Here is a 15,368-nt window from a genome sequence, read left to right on the forward strand (position 1 = left end):
TAGAGCAACACAGAGAGCTGAAGATGCAACTTTTGATTTGCAAATTATTGCATTCTTCACAATGCTGTCCAGCCAGAAAACTCAGGGTATGTAATAAATCTAATAGTCTTAAAATTTATATTCATGTGAAATACATAAATGCAATTAATTACATTTTGTTTATCTTACTGGTAATATTATTTTTACAGTAGGACCAGGGCTGCACTGTGGTGGATGCAGAGTTATCTCCCTCCCAAGCCTCTGTAACTAATGGTGAGGGAGTTGTTCAGTGTTGTCCTGCCCTGTCTGGATGTGAGCACAGTCTTCTGCATTAGTCACAAGAAAATTCACTGTCAGTGCAGGCAGACTGGATCACATCTAGATGACTGACCTGACAATACATTTGGGATGTCTCTAAATGAGAGACAAGTCCTGCACAGACATCGCCTCTCTGAAGATGACCCTTCTCCCTAAAGAGATGAGTTTTCCTCAATGCACTAGATTATACTTGAAATGAAAAATTTACTTTGGAAAGAGAAGAGAATAAAGCACTCTAAGGACAATCTAGCAGAACAAAAAACTGCCAGCCCTACTCCAGCTCTGACAGCAGAGCACTGATAATTCCAGCAATGGATATATCTACACATTCTTTTATTAAAGAATTCTGGATGTGTCAATTCCTAAGGCAAAATATTTCCAGACTTCTGCCCAGCCCATAACCACATAATCCTTTCAAAGGAAACAAAGTATTTCAGTTGGATTTAGTAATGTGGACCAAGAATTAATTTCACTTTAAAATAAATAAATACATTTGATGTAAAAATTAATGAGCTTGGCTTGAGTATGACTGATTTTGGAAGTGATCATACATCTCGAGTTTTTAAGGCTGGAGCACAAGCACAAAGTCTTCCTTCAACTAAGATTTTTCTAGAAGTTTTCTTAGTTTCTAAGACCTTTCTAAGATTGTTCCTGCCTTGAGAGAAATGCAGTAATGAAACACTAGACCTGGACATGCACGTGAAGCAGCTGAGCACGGACTTGCCTGCATGATGGAGAGAGGAAATCAACCCAAAACAATATTCCTAGTAACCAACCCATGGGCTTATTTTGTTAAGAAATGTAAGTCATTATTTTATTTGATACCTAAAGAATTATAAACAATCCATCTGAAATGCTCCTGAGGTGTCTCTTGTTATATTAGTCCAGACTATGTGGTGTATCTCTATTGCCTTCACTGGAGGTGAGATAGCTCCACCAATTAAAATTCTGTCCTATGAACCTAAATTCTGAAGAAGGAAAAAGTTCTGAGCCACAAAGCCAGTGCAAACATATCTCAGCATGTTAGGCTAATGGGGGTGACAAACTGCCAGTGACAGCAGGAATGTCCTCACACACTGCTGGGAGATGAAAACCAAAGCCTATATTTAGAGGTTTGTGGGTACTCAGCTCAGTTCTTCCCAAGAGGAAAGATCCAACTCATGATATCAGATTTCAGTTTTAACCAAGTAAGAGTGTATTTGGTCCAAAGATTCAACTAAAAGTATTTAGAAGGGAGAAGTTTTATGAGCGTTATTTGAATAGATTTTGCAGCATGGTGCTCATGGCAATTTGCAGATGTAATCCTTTGTTTGCACAAATCTCTGGTGTCTGGCTATAGCACCCCCTGACATCAGCACCCCCAGTTTATTGTGCCAACACATCATGATTGCTCAGCTGGAGAACATCCTCCACCAACATCCTCTGGTGAGGACACCACCTTTCCTGTGGTGATTGGGTGGAAAGACAACAATCCACATCACAAAATCCAGCCTGTGACAAAACTCCAGTGGTTCCAGCGGCATGGCTTTCCTCAGATACATAGCCTGTGGGAACAGTTTTCCTGAAACATAGTCCTTTTCCACAACTGCAATCAGGGTTGGTTTCTGCTTTGGCTATCTTCCCAAATCAAACTCAGAGACTAAATTTGAAAGATGTTTGTTCTCGCTCATCACAGCAGCCCCTCTATATATTCTACCAAAATCACCATGTTAGTGAAACATTTACTTGCAGCAAACTTAATTTTTGCTCACTGTAATTGTTTTTGTAAAATATTTTTGAGCTTTCAAAATCTCTCTCCTATTCTCCAAGGTGGGACCCATACATAAGGCATACCCTGCACCACAGAAAATTTTACAGGCAAAGAGAAATTCTGTCACTTACAAATACACTGGAAGTAGTCTGTATCTCCAAAATTTGACGTTATTTATGCGTCAGGAACTAAACTCAGATAAAAAACTAAATCAATGGGGTCCTCTAAAAACAAACTGTACTTCCTGTCCTTCAGTTACTGCAGCAGGTGAGAAGGCTCAAGTGTATAAAATGCTTTGAGATGCAGAGTTAAGAGATAGCGTATTAGCCAGAGGCAAAGACATTAAGAATTATTTACAGAAATTATATAGCCACACAACTCTAAATATTTTTCAGCTCTAGAATGGTCCTTGTTGCATCTCAAACTGAACTGCAATTTTAGGATAAAATTATATATTACTATATAATATATTATAATATGATGTACGTATTACTATAAAATCATATATTACTATATATAAATTATATATTACTATATAGTTATATATACTGTAGTATATATAACTATGTATATATACTATAAATTATATATTACTACATATATTATATTTTGTTCAGGATTTTTTTACTCCTTGTATCTGTTATACTACACAGCCTACAAGTTTGAAAGCTGAGTTTTGCTAACTAGAGGATGACTCACAGACATAACTAGTGGCTTGTTTTAATACAGTACAGTGTAGAGTTGATTTTTAAGTCAAAGACAGTAGTGCCATGTCTACATTTACCTATGTTTGCACTCAAGAAAACACAAGTGCACCTTGCCTCACGAAGTCACACCTTTCTGTGACTTCTATTCTCTTAAGGTTTCCTCAGAATTACACTGATCCTCTTAACTGTGGTGCAATGAAGTTCATTTGATGCAAAAGGGTCACGGTTCTTCACTAGCTGCAATCATGCTATGGCCTCCTTTGTCCCCTGCTGAACGATTAAGAAGATTTCACAGAACTGCTTCCTGCCAGAATTACTAAGAAGTCACTTCCAGCTACATACCAGGTGCTTTCTTATCCTTCCATTCCTTGGCATTCACCTCAGTGACTCACAAGGAAGGATTAAAATTGTACCATGGAAGTTCACTGAAAGCCAGAGTCTCCTTATGTAAGCATAACAACCCTTCTGCAATTTCTCTAATTTGCTTCCTGTAACTGACTCTTGTTCCAAACAACATCAGAATGTTCCCACTGGTTTGGACCAAAATAGGATTCCTGGTCCAAGGTTCAGTCACTGACCGTGAGAGTTAGCAGGTGCCTGGAGAAGAGAATGAGAACGTGCAAAGCAACTTAACCAGATTAAGAATCTGTTGATTCGCAGATTTTATTTCTGTGACTAAAAGGCTTTGTAAGATTTTTCTTCCATGGATTTGTCTGATTGCAGCATTGCTTAACAGTAAGCTTTGTAGTTTAAAGACATGCTACTGAAAAGTGCCTTCTTTTCAACTGATTCTCAACCTGTTGTCTTCTGGTTTCATTGGATTGGTATTAGTTCTTATATGGAAAGAATATTTTTTCCCTATTTATCATCTTCATATAATTTCAAAGTCTTTTCTTACCCTTCAATCTTTTCCTTTCTAGGATGAAGAGTCACAATCAATCTGCTCTTGGTCTTGTAGTGAAAATGTTTCCTACCTTCAACCACCCTTGTCATCATTCTACAGTTTTCTCATTCAGAGCACAGTCTAGCTTTCTCTCCTAAAACACACAAAAATCTCAGTTTTTAACAAGTGGTAAATGAACTTCAGGTAAGTTTAAAAAAATGCATTGGTGTGATTTTATTTAAAACACTTCACGTTCTTCAGATCCAAGAGTTTTTTCCCCTCCTGTGCTCACAGCAAAAACCCATGAATCTCACAGCCAGGTTCTCAGGTGAAACTCACAGTTATCCTCCCAAATAATGTCCTCGCTCATTCATGTCCCTCTGGTGAGGACCAAGGGAATTTTAGTTACTGCAAGAATCTTAATGCCTGCAAAGCATGCAGCTGCATGGATGTTTACATGGAGGCACCTTCTTTCCACTGAGGATTTTTACTATTAAAATTTAAAGTCATTATCTACAGGGATCTGAATCACAGCCAAAGTGATTAGAAAGACTTCTAGAGAATTTACTGACCTTTGCTTCCGACCTATAATGAATCACAGCACCTTGAACCAGCCGATGTCACCATACCCCTGATTCATACCCTGCATCTTAGAATCAGAGAATCATTGAGGTTGGAAAAGACATTTAAAATCATCAACTGAACAATCTTGAAAAAATAAACCCCACCAAAACTAAGAAAATTACTCTTAAAAATATATCTAAGCAACCAGGAGACTGCTACACCTGTGTTATGCCCATATCAGCACTAACTGAAACTCTACTACTACAAATTACAAAGGACATTTGCAGGTTTCCAAATGCCCAGTCAAATCCCACACTAAACAGAGACAGTGACTGTTCAGTTTAAGTCAATCTTTGAACATGTTTACAATTAATTTTGCAATCTTTAAACTTTTATGATGCCACCATTTACAACACTGATTTACAGTCTGACTCAAATGAAGAATGCTTATGGTTGACTCAAATAACATCCTCCTGCAGGGTTTCTCAGAAACAGGTGAAGATTACATCAGACAAAATAATGGATGGAGAAATGGTGTATGACCACCTATTCATCTCCTCATTTGTTATGCAACTGCAACTTAAAGATTTTCCTTAGCTTCTGGCTTTTACTTGTACTTACAAAATCTTTTCTTGACAAATTCTAATTGAAACTGATAATGATGATAAGGAAAGACATTTTATTTGACAGTTACTATCCAATAACTTAGTATCCCACAGTACTTTCTAAGCTATTCAGAATGGAAATGATTTCAAAACAAAAGACTTGTCCAAAGTTTGCCAAAGCCTAGACTCGAGTTCCCAGCACCAAGTTGTCTGCACTGGCGGAAGGACAGTAAACAACTTGAGAATTCCAGAGCTCATTAGGGAACTGCTTTTAATATGTACATATGGATATCTCTCTAGAAAATCCTTAAGCCGCCCTGGACCCTCATTATTTTATCCTTTTTCTATTTTGTACTGGGAGAGGGCAAACACACAAACTGGGAAGTCCACATCTGCTGAGCTCTACCACCCCAAAATTTCTGACTTCTATACAGCACCTTCCACACAGGTCCTTCCTTGCAACCACTCCCATCATAACCAGCCCATGAGGAACAACTGTTCAACAAGAAAAAAACATTTCCTCATACCTTGGTGCATCTTCTCCCTACAAAAAACTTCCCCCAGCCCAGCAAAGCTCTCTTTGTGTCAGAATTGACACAAAGAAATAGAGGTTGCTTACCCTTGAACAGACATCTTGTTCCAAACACAGACAAACTTTACTCAAAATCTACAAATCCTGCAGTTCTCCACTTACCTATCCAGAGTGTCCTGAGGCACTTTACTCCCTCCAGCTCTGCTGTTGACAGTGCTGTTCTTGTTGGCAGTCATGGTCATTTCTGCTTTCTAGAAATGTGGATACCTGGAAGAAGAAAAGTAAATTAAGCTTCAACAAGCCCAAATGACAATAAACTCCTTGAACTACTATGCTGTGTAGAGGCACAGGTTGTTTTTCATTCTATAAAATGCAATCAGTGTAGTTATGATCCTGTAAAACTAAACCCTACCTCTCTACTGCTGCTATTGCACATCCACAGCCAAGATTATCAGAGCCCAGTGCTATAAATGGAAATAACTTATAGGAAGTAGGTGTGTTCCTCAGGTGCTGGCCTGTCTGATGAACAGAGCTGGATACCAATTTGACAAAAATATCACAGGTTTGGTGTGGTTTTTCCATCCATCAGAGTATGTGCAGATCCCAGTGACAGCTCTGTGTGATACTTGCAGACACCATAGCTGTGTCTGGAAGCTTGATCACACCACAGCTATCTCAGGAATAAAGAAAACTTTCTCACCTTTAAAGGGCAGCTTTATTATGGAAATATTTTCTAAAACTGAAATTTATTCAGTGCTGAATTTTTGAGTATAATTTTCAAATCTGCTGGTGATATAAAAATACCACAAGCAGTTTTCTCTATTGGCCTCGGGATTCTTTAAGTAAAGCTGTCTTAGGACACACTTAAAACCTCAGGTAATATAAAGAATCTTTATCAATTCCTAGCTGGTTTTTAGTAATTTGACAATCCCAAAAACACTGAACCTAATTTTTGCCCTGTATATAAAGTCAGGTGGCCAAAAGATGGGTCTTACTTCTGTGACATTGCTACACACTGGCAAAGAAACAGCCCAGTACCATGATTTTTTTTGCCTTCATTCTGCTGTCGTAATAGCAATATCATGCTGTGACTGAAAGGAGAACATGATATGGATAAAGTCCAGGATGTCATCCAAGGGGTGCAAAAGCAGAAATCCCTAATATCATGCCCCTCCACTGACTATCTCCCATGTTCCTCCAGTGTAAAGCACAGCTCTTAGTGGCCATTTCTTCTGCCATTCTAATAGAAATATTTTGCAAAATGAGGGAAGAATGTATTTTCATGTCATGACAAGATTCCTAAAATGCCAGCAGAGTCCCTTGAGAAAGAAAATGAACAGTATTTACTCCACCTGATGCTACAGGAGTCATTTATGAAGGATTCTGTGGCTCTGCTGGCACCAGTCTGGGTGGTTTTTGAGATGCTGCTTAGTTTATAAACTAAAATATCTACCACGGTTTACAGCAGTGCCACCCAGGGTCTGACCAGAACTACCAATTTTGACGACCATTAACAGCACAGCTAATGCAAAAATAAGGAGTGTTATGAAACTTCTTGTTTACTCAAACCCACAGGAAGTCCAGACTGCTTGAGAAGCCACTGTAATGTGATGCTGCAAAGCAAGCTGGGGACTGACAACACACAAAAATCCCTCTACTAACAGACCTATCACAGTCAAAGGACATTCTCTAAACCACTTTGTTCCAAGCAGTTCTGCCACAAACACAGTCAGAAAATCTGCTGATTGCAGCTCCGGAGGCAGAGTCAATCATGCTGACCACAGACTCCAGGTCTACTTGTCCTTCTCCGCTGTCTTGTATCAATTTTCCCAGATTAAGTAGAGATTTTTTTTCCCCTGGTTGGTAACATTTTCTCTGCACTGAAGCTCCCTAAATTCCTCCAGTGTCTCATTGTTATTGTTAGCGTTACATTATCAAGATTACAGGACTGTTACAGAACTGCCTGTTCCGACTGGAAAAGGGATTGCTCGGGACAAAAAAGGAAGCCTGCTAATGCTGGCCAAGCTTTCTAGGACTGTACATTCCACAGGGAGTAAGCAGGGGCTTTTTAATGTTTTCCACTCATCAGTTCAATACTTTTACTGTGTTAAATCTAAATCACTTATTAGCACTTAATGTGAAAAAAGTAAGAGAGATAAACATGGAATAAGGAGAACAAGAACTGTTAGCATTAATTTTCCAAGATTTGCTTTTCTGTTCAAGACAAAAATAAGCTGAAGAGACCCTCAAAAAGACGGGATACTGATCTGACACATTAAGAAAATACAGTGTGGTTTTATGCTGCTGTTTTTGAGGGTCCACTTTTCCCACACGCAAAATCAGATTGGGGGATGGGGAAAGGGAAGAGTGTGTCAAAGCTTGAAAAAAATCGTTGTCAACATTTAAAATAAGTGATTATTTAAATGTTACATTTCAAAGCCACCTTAAATGTCAAGTAGAACAAAGTGGTTTGTTTTCAACTAAAGATAAATTGAGTTCCTAAAAACAATTTCTCAAGATATGTCAGATTTAAGTGTGTTCCTTCCCATGCAGTTGAGACTATGATATATATGGTGATATATATGACTTTTCTATTCAATTTTCCTTTTACACTTATTTTGCATGAATATTTTACTGCAGGTGATGTTGGTATCATCCCAGCATATGCAGAGAAAATACAAACAGCATAAACATGGCAGAAAAGTATTCAGCCTTTTACAGAGGTGCCTGTAAGGAAGGACTTGTATCACCGCAGAGGACCCACCCACCCATCCACCAATCCACATCACCCAAAAAGGAAAGGGAAAAAAATAAAACAGAGTCAAAGAAACAAGGAAAGAAGACCTATTATGTAGAAAGTTATTTTAGAGCCCTCAAATGAGTTTGACAGCCTACAAGTTTATTGAATGTTTGTAAGGTCAGAATCACATCTCTTGGGCTTGGGTGAGAGCATTCCTCATTACAGTATTTGCAAATTATCCTTCACAAAGCAGTGGAAACCAAAATCTCTCAAATATTGTGACACACTGTTAAAAACAAAACCAAAAATAGTCATGTCACACAGATTCTGCATTGCCTCATAAACCATCTAACAAACCTGGTCTAAAAATGAAGGATTCTCTTTTATTTATAATTGCAAAGAATTCCTCAGAAACCCTTATTTAGCCATAATTTGTGCTTTGGTCCAGACATTGCTTCACTAATTTGATTAGGACAGCTCTCAAGGTGGCAATTTAATGAGCCCAAATGGTAGAATCATTATATCAATTTTTCCTAAAACCTCCACAAACCATTTATCAGGATCAAAAAGTAAAGATGACAGACAAATATGAAAAATGGTGTGATGGCAACAGGGGACCTGCACTCCTGCCAGGCAAGGTTCAGCATCCTGACTGAAAAGAGCTGCTGCTTGCAGATGTTTCCTAAGAGATCTTTATCATTACAGGAAGAGCCAATGTCAGAATACTCCTTATGGGCCATCTGTTGATGAGCCATACACTTTTACTTTTTTAAAATTAAAGTGTGGCCTGAGGCTCTTTTATGGACAGATGAGGCACTGAAACCCATCACGTTTTGGGCTAATGAACCTTACAGCACCACTGAATGTCTAATTCCATTAACAAGTCTCAGAGGGGAAAGGGTAAGTCCTCTGCTCCCCCCCACTGCAGTTTGAAATTATTCTTAATTTCCTAAAGCATCCCAACACTTTGGAAGCACCCACTCAGTCTCGCTGCTGAAAAGGTGAAAGTTTTTTCATTGAAAGCTGTGAATGGGAGTGGGTTAGGCTGGGGAGTGAGGCTTGGAGCAAGCACCTGAATGCTCAAGGCAACACAGAATGCTTTAATTGCTTTAGAGCTTCAAGACAACCTCCTGCTTCCTGGCACCCAGTGCCCATCAGTGAGCACATTCCAAAAACTGGTTCCTTCCTCTCCTGTGGAAGGTGAATGTTAATGAACCTAGAAGAGGAATTTTCATGTGGTGTCTGATGACTTGAGAAGGGAGCCTTTGAATGTTCCCAAGCCTTCTCCTGGCATTATCACTAACATGGCTTGAAATCTACTTGAGATCTTGAGTTCTGAAGCTTTTTCATGCAGACTATTTTTCCCTTGAAATTCCACTGATCTGGGATCTGGAAAATATGGGAAAATATTACTCCTTTGGTCTGGCCCACAGGGCAGAGACCTGGAGACATAACAGGAAGTCATAACAGGGAAGAACTACAGGCTGCTAAAACAAACTCATGTTTTTGAAAAATTACAAGATATACAAACGTTCACAAGTATATTTATAATAATTGATGTGTCTACTTATTTTTCTCTTAACAGTAGCTGCAACAGAATGGCTTTAGCCAATAAGAAGTTAGCTTTATGTGTTAATTTGCTTTTCTGAGTGCTTTAAGGGAGCTTGCCCACATGTCAAGAGGTGTAGTACAGCTGAACTCTTGTTTAGGCGTTGCAGCCTGCTTTGTGGCAATTTGCCCACTCCCTTCCAGTAAAACAGATAATAATGTCCTTCCAGAACATCAGTTCTCATGAGCTGAAAAGTCCAATAAAATGTTTAAAGATTTCTGCCTTAAGAGGGCGCCTGTAGAGATTCCTGAGAACATTCTTACAAGAACTACACCAGGAATACCTGTTCTCTGGACTGGGATTAACTCCACAGTCTCATTGAAAATTTCCCTCCCTATAATCGACACCCTGTTTCCAACCAAGTCAGTGACCAGTCTCTCTGCTAAGCTTTCACAGCACAAACTTCCTACTATAACCAGGAGTGGTGAACTCAGTTGCCATTGACCCTTGCAATGCCAAAACCGCCCTCTCAGCAGTTCAATCTCCACTGAACTGAACTGGTACTACTGGGAAACTGATGTTGCAGCACTTACTGGAGGGGAAAGAAGTTACCTCCTCCAGGCAGGTGAGAAGCAGACACTGCCCAAAGCAGACAACTCTCCATTCACCCTTCACCCTCCTTTCCTGTTTTTCTGCCACTTAAAATGCTTTTCCCTTTTCTGATGTTCTTGTTTCTTTCCTATTTTGTGCCTTTGTCCTCTCTCTCCTGCCCTACTTTATCTTATTACTTCATTTATCTTCTGTCAAGATATTTCTCCTCCCCCTCCCACCCTTAATTGAAAATGTGCAATACCTGGTGGAGAGAACAGACCTCAGTTGAAATACACAGCAGTCCAAACCTAATGCCTGAACTAGGTAAGAACTCAGTGTAAAGCTGCTCTATTTCCCTTATCAGTCCTAGGGCAATCACAGCTTCCAAATGGAAGGAAAACAATATGAAAATCAAGGAAGAAGACATTTAGAGAAGGAGGCATGAACAGAAAATATGTCTTATTGAATCAGAAATACTAATTTCCCTGTGTAGGCTAAAGAAAAGGTTTAGGTTTTTAAAAATACATTGACTATTTCAAGTTTAAATATCTTGATTTGAGATACCAGGGTAGAAAGGGTCTACTTAGAAACTATGCCCAACATATATCTTAATCCTTGTTATTATTCCTCCTTTGTTCTTTCCCTTCGTTCTCAGGATTTTTGCATAAAAACAACCATTTAAGTCTCAGGAGCTCACCTGTTCCTGTTGTTTACTCCTCAGTGAAGTCATAATGCTTTAATAGCAACATGAGCACCATTTTCACAACAATGAATTGCTTCTTGTGACACAAAAACCAAATTATAAATTTGCTAAGGAATGAGAGTTGGTTAGCTTTGAGGAACAAAGATCCTTTTTCATTAATATCTCTTGTGTCACAAAGAATATGATAAATGAGAAAATAGAGTGTCCTTTGGTATTTCCCACAGGGTATGACCAGTCCCTAAAAATATCCCACTGCAATTCACAGAGTGAACAAACAAAGATGAAAGCCTTAGTAAGTCTTAAAAGGAACTTCCCAGTTGAGCTGACACCCATGACTGAACCCTCCTCACACCAAGGCTGAGTGACAAAGTCTGCCAGACAGCTGAGAAGCATCCTGGTTTGCGATAGCTGTAGGTTTTGATTTGTTAGAGCATCATCTGAGGCACAACACCAGTCACAGCCATCCTACAGAGCAAGCTGCTGTGCCCAGAGCTGTCAGCACACCTCCCTTCCTGCCTGTCAGGCACACGTGGCTCCCACTCAGAACCCTGCTAGAGTAAGAACTGTAAAATTATTAGCAGTTATTGGCCTTGCAAAGTGTTTTAATGATACATTATGGGAGTAAGGGCAATCATCTTTGGATACTTCAGTAAGGTCAAGAGCTGATATCTGGTGATGCCATGAATCTCCTTCTGATTAGATTACTGTGTGTCAGTGACAGTTCTGAGCCAGTATCTCCCAGAAGCAGGTCCTGTCTGTGATACCCAAGCTGCCAGTGCTAATGCTTCCAGTGAAGAAATTGTTAGTTTGCGTGGACTGTCTCAATATTATGATATAAAAGCACCCTGGGAGGATGAGGTATGGGCTGGAGACCTCATGGATGTAAGTAGAAAACACTGGCCAAAGCTGTCTTGGCTCATACAAAGATATGAGAACAACATTGGGTCTGTCTCTTTAGCTCTTGGCAGTTACCCAGGGAATCTGTAGAAAGGCACACAAAAGATTTTAATTCCCCTAGAGAAGATCTTAATTCCCCTGTATCCAAAGTACATCCAGAAGTGAACCTGGACACAGGCATTAGCAGCAACAAATGGGATGGCAAGTAAGTCCATTGTTTGTATTAAGGATTTGTGCAGGAACCTTTCAGGAAGGTATCTGTTTACATTTAGAAATTATGTTCTTGCACTTAAAGCAACATCTGCAGGATGCAGAAGCTCAGAGCTGTGTTGGAGCTCTGACATGGATTTCAATCAGTCTTAGGAAACTTCCTTAGAGGTAAGACCTGCAAATTCAGTGCCAGAGATTAAAGCCCACCACCCACCATGTGGTGGGTGCCATTCTGGCATCTAGCTGAATGGCCCATTTTCTCAAAGGTACTCCTATTTTTCCTACTACCTCAGGAATCTATCCAAATCTCCAGATATCGCTGGTGTACCAGAGATAGAGGCTTAAAACTGGCCTGACTTGAGGCAATGAGCAGTTGTCTTATGCACAGTGGTTTTCTGATTCAGATTTCCTTCCTGGCTATGAACACCTTGGCTACCACCTCCCTCTCCTTTGAACTCGGCATGTTCCAAGACAGAAGAAACAACCCCAAGTCCCCTGTGCTCCCAGGATGATAAATTACACTGAGGAGTAAATAGCCTGGCTGAAAGGGTGCAGCCCATGCCCCGCCTAAGTTCCCACCTCAGACAACTAAGTAAAGAATCATCAGAGGAACATGAACCCAGCAAAATGAGTGAATCCCAACCCTCTTTCTAGCTGCTGAAACAGAGGATGTATGCAAAAGAAGAAGCAGAGAGGAGAGGTGAGGTCCAGACAAACATCAGAAGAGTTCAAGACTGGTAGAGCAAAGGTGAGGTGAAGGATAGCTAACATACTATGAGAAAAACACAAATGTGAAACAAGAAAATGGAGAAATTTTTTAGAAAGATGAAAGAGAAATAAGAAACCCCAAAGTGGGAAGAGAAATACAGCCCCCTACTTCCCTTCCACACTGGGAACACACTCTCTGTCCCCCAGAGAAAGCAGCCCACCTTTCATCATGCTCTGGGATGTTTTCATTCCATGGCTAATAAATAAACTCTGAATTTTTCTGAAATTACTTCAATAAAAATGGATCTGCAATACTGTGGTAACCTGACATGAGACTTCACCAAAAGAGACAAATTCCTGCAGTCCTGCAATGCAGGTGCAAGTCCATGAGAGTGAAAAGTGCTCAGGGTTTGCATAGCTGGTCATTCAATACACAAACCCAAACTCAAATCTGAATGTAAATTTTTGAGTCCTTGACTCATGGGTAGAAGCTTCATCCCCCATGCACACACAGCCCTGCAGTGACTGCAGGAGACTTGCAGTTCCTAGATTCCTGCAGTTTCTTTACAGAATTGGTTCTAAGGGAGATTGGAGGAAAAGAGGAGAAGTGACAGAGAATATTGGCAGAATGACAATAAAAAACTAAGCACAGCAAACTACTTCTCATTGCCTTTGTTAACAAAAATTGTAGTAGCTATAGCAACGAAAAGGGGGGCAGGGAGGAAACAAGTCTGAGACTCTTCAATATCCCCAAAGAACACAGCTTTCTCATATGGAAAGATCAAGATTTATGGCAGCAGCAGCTCCTACAAGGCAGGGCTGAAGAAGTGCACAGTGGTTTCAATTAAAGCCACCAATCATTAACCAGTACAGCTGGGCTTAGCAGTTGACAGGCAACATCATCTCTTCCAGTGAGCCACGGTTCCTTCAGGAACTGAACTAGCTTCTCCTGCTGTATGACATGCCCTGCAGCCCCATTGCTGGTGGATTTACCTCATATTGTCTGTCAAGCCCTGTGACAGAGTGACTAATGTCCCTGCTCAGCAGAGACATCTCCTGTGCTCAAGCCTTTGTGCTGTACCCTTTCACCAGGCATCACACCCTGATATCCCCATGGCTGCTGCCCACAGCACAGCCCTGCACACTCAGCAGGCATCTCGGGGAGAAAAGCATTTCAGTTCCCTGCTGCCTGAGAGTATTTTCCTTCTCAAACACACACACTTGCAAGCTCAAAGAGGGGAGGAATGTCTGGCACTTCTGCGGTGACCATCTGGCAGAAGCACTGCTCCATTTTCTGGCAACTTGACCACAGTCTTAGAACAATTATTTCAGTTCCTGATTCAAGTGCTGGAGACGGAAGATCAAGTTACATTTCTCTCCCGCCATCAACACTAATTCAGTTTTCACTAAGTCAGTCTTGCTGGAATTTCACTTTTCCACACTAAAAAAAAAAAAAAAAAAGGAAAGTGTGAATCTACACTGAAAAGCCAGTAGAAGAAACGTAAGGAATTTCAGGAGTTGCCCTTCACAAATGTAAAAAATGCCAGTAAGATCCAACAAGAAAGAAGCCATTTCTTCCTAGAAAGGATATTTTTATGAGATAAAATGATGAAGAACTGGATGTATTGAAAATTAAATGATATCATGGTCCTCAGTGATATCCCCAGGCTTTTTAACAACCATGTGTTACAACCATGTAAATAAGCTTTCTTCCCTTGCTATCACAAGCTGATTGTGAGTTGAAGTACCTTCCCACCTATCGCTGAGTCACAGGTACACACAGCCATCAGCAGAGGCGCTTTTCCCAAGGAAAGAGTTCAACTCCCACAGCACTGACCTTTGTCATCTGCATGAAAGGAAAGTTTCAACAAGCTACCACAAGCAAAAGTGTTATAAATCACCTTTCATCAGGCCTCCAACCCCTAGCCAGGGAAACAACTGGAAACACTTAAACCTGTTTTAACATTCCTTGTAGAAGGAAGCAGGGAAACACCTCCCCATCCACCCACTGAAGCTGATTGCAGCCACCAAACCACTCTGGACAGTGACTCCTGCCAGTGGAGCTCCTGTTGAGGATTTCTGCAGCAACAGCCTTTCCCAGCAGAGCTAGAAAATTAAGCAGCAGCCACAGAAACTCTAGCTCTGTTCCCATGTGAGCCACATCCAGAGTGGCAGGAGGGAACCACAGGGGTTTAGATGGAGGCAAACAGAAACAAATCCACAAACAAACTGTGAACGATATCACATATCTTTTAAACCTTCACATGCTGGGAGATGGTATTTGATGATTTGAAAGAGCTTCTCTTCATTCCTTTTATGAAAATGATTTACATGCAGCTGTGTACATGACATGCTGGAGACTTCTCAAGAGACCAGCGGCTGTTCCAAAGAACTCACACTTCTATGATAGGAATTTCATAACTGAAGGCACTAACTATCTTCCCAGATGCAGGCTTGAATAGACCCACTGTGCTGGAGAGTTCTGCTGAGGGAACAATCTTTCTTCACAGCCCACAGAGCAGGAGTAAACCTGACACAGAGGAGCATTACAGCCTGAACTGCTTCGTTCTCAGACTGGGGAGAGAGAGACCCACAGGGACTGTCAGACAAGCACTGCCCCCGTCACATGGGC

At 40.5% G+C, this 15,368-nt stretch overlaps 1 protein-coding gene across 4 annotated transcripts in view; it reads right to left on the reverse strand.

Annotated features, from left to right (window-relative positions):
- DENND2B (DENN domain containing 2B) overlaps positions 1–15,368 on the reverse strand; it is a 150,782-nt gene that overhangs the window by 79,638 nt on the left and 55,776 nt on the right. For all 4 annotated transcript variants that reach the window (XR_014590287.1, XM_083862958.1, XM_083862957.1 and 1 more), the window contains one exon: positions 5,501–5,605. Coding sequence is in view for 3 of the 4 variants with exons in the window: in XM_083862958.1 (XP_083719084.1) it covers positions 5,501–5,580 (80 nt within the window). In the remaining variant the exon portion in view is untranslated. The remainder of the gene's footprint in view (positions 1–5,500; positions 5,606–15,368) is intronic.

This window comes from Zosterops lateralis (genome assembly GCF_965231275.1).
Source record: "Zosterops lateralis genome assembly, chromosome: 6".
In the NCBI taxonomy this organism is placed as follows: Eukaryota; Metazoa; Chordata; class Aves; order Passeriformes; family Zosteropidae; genus Zosterops; species Zosterops lateralis.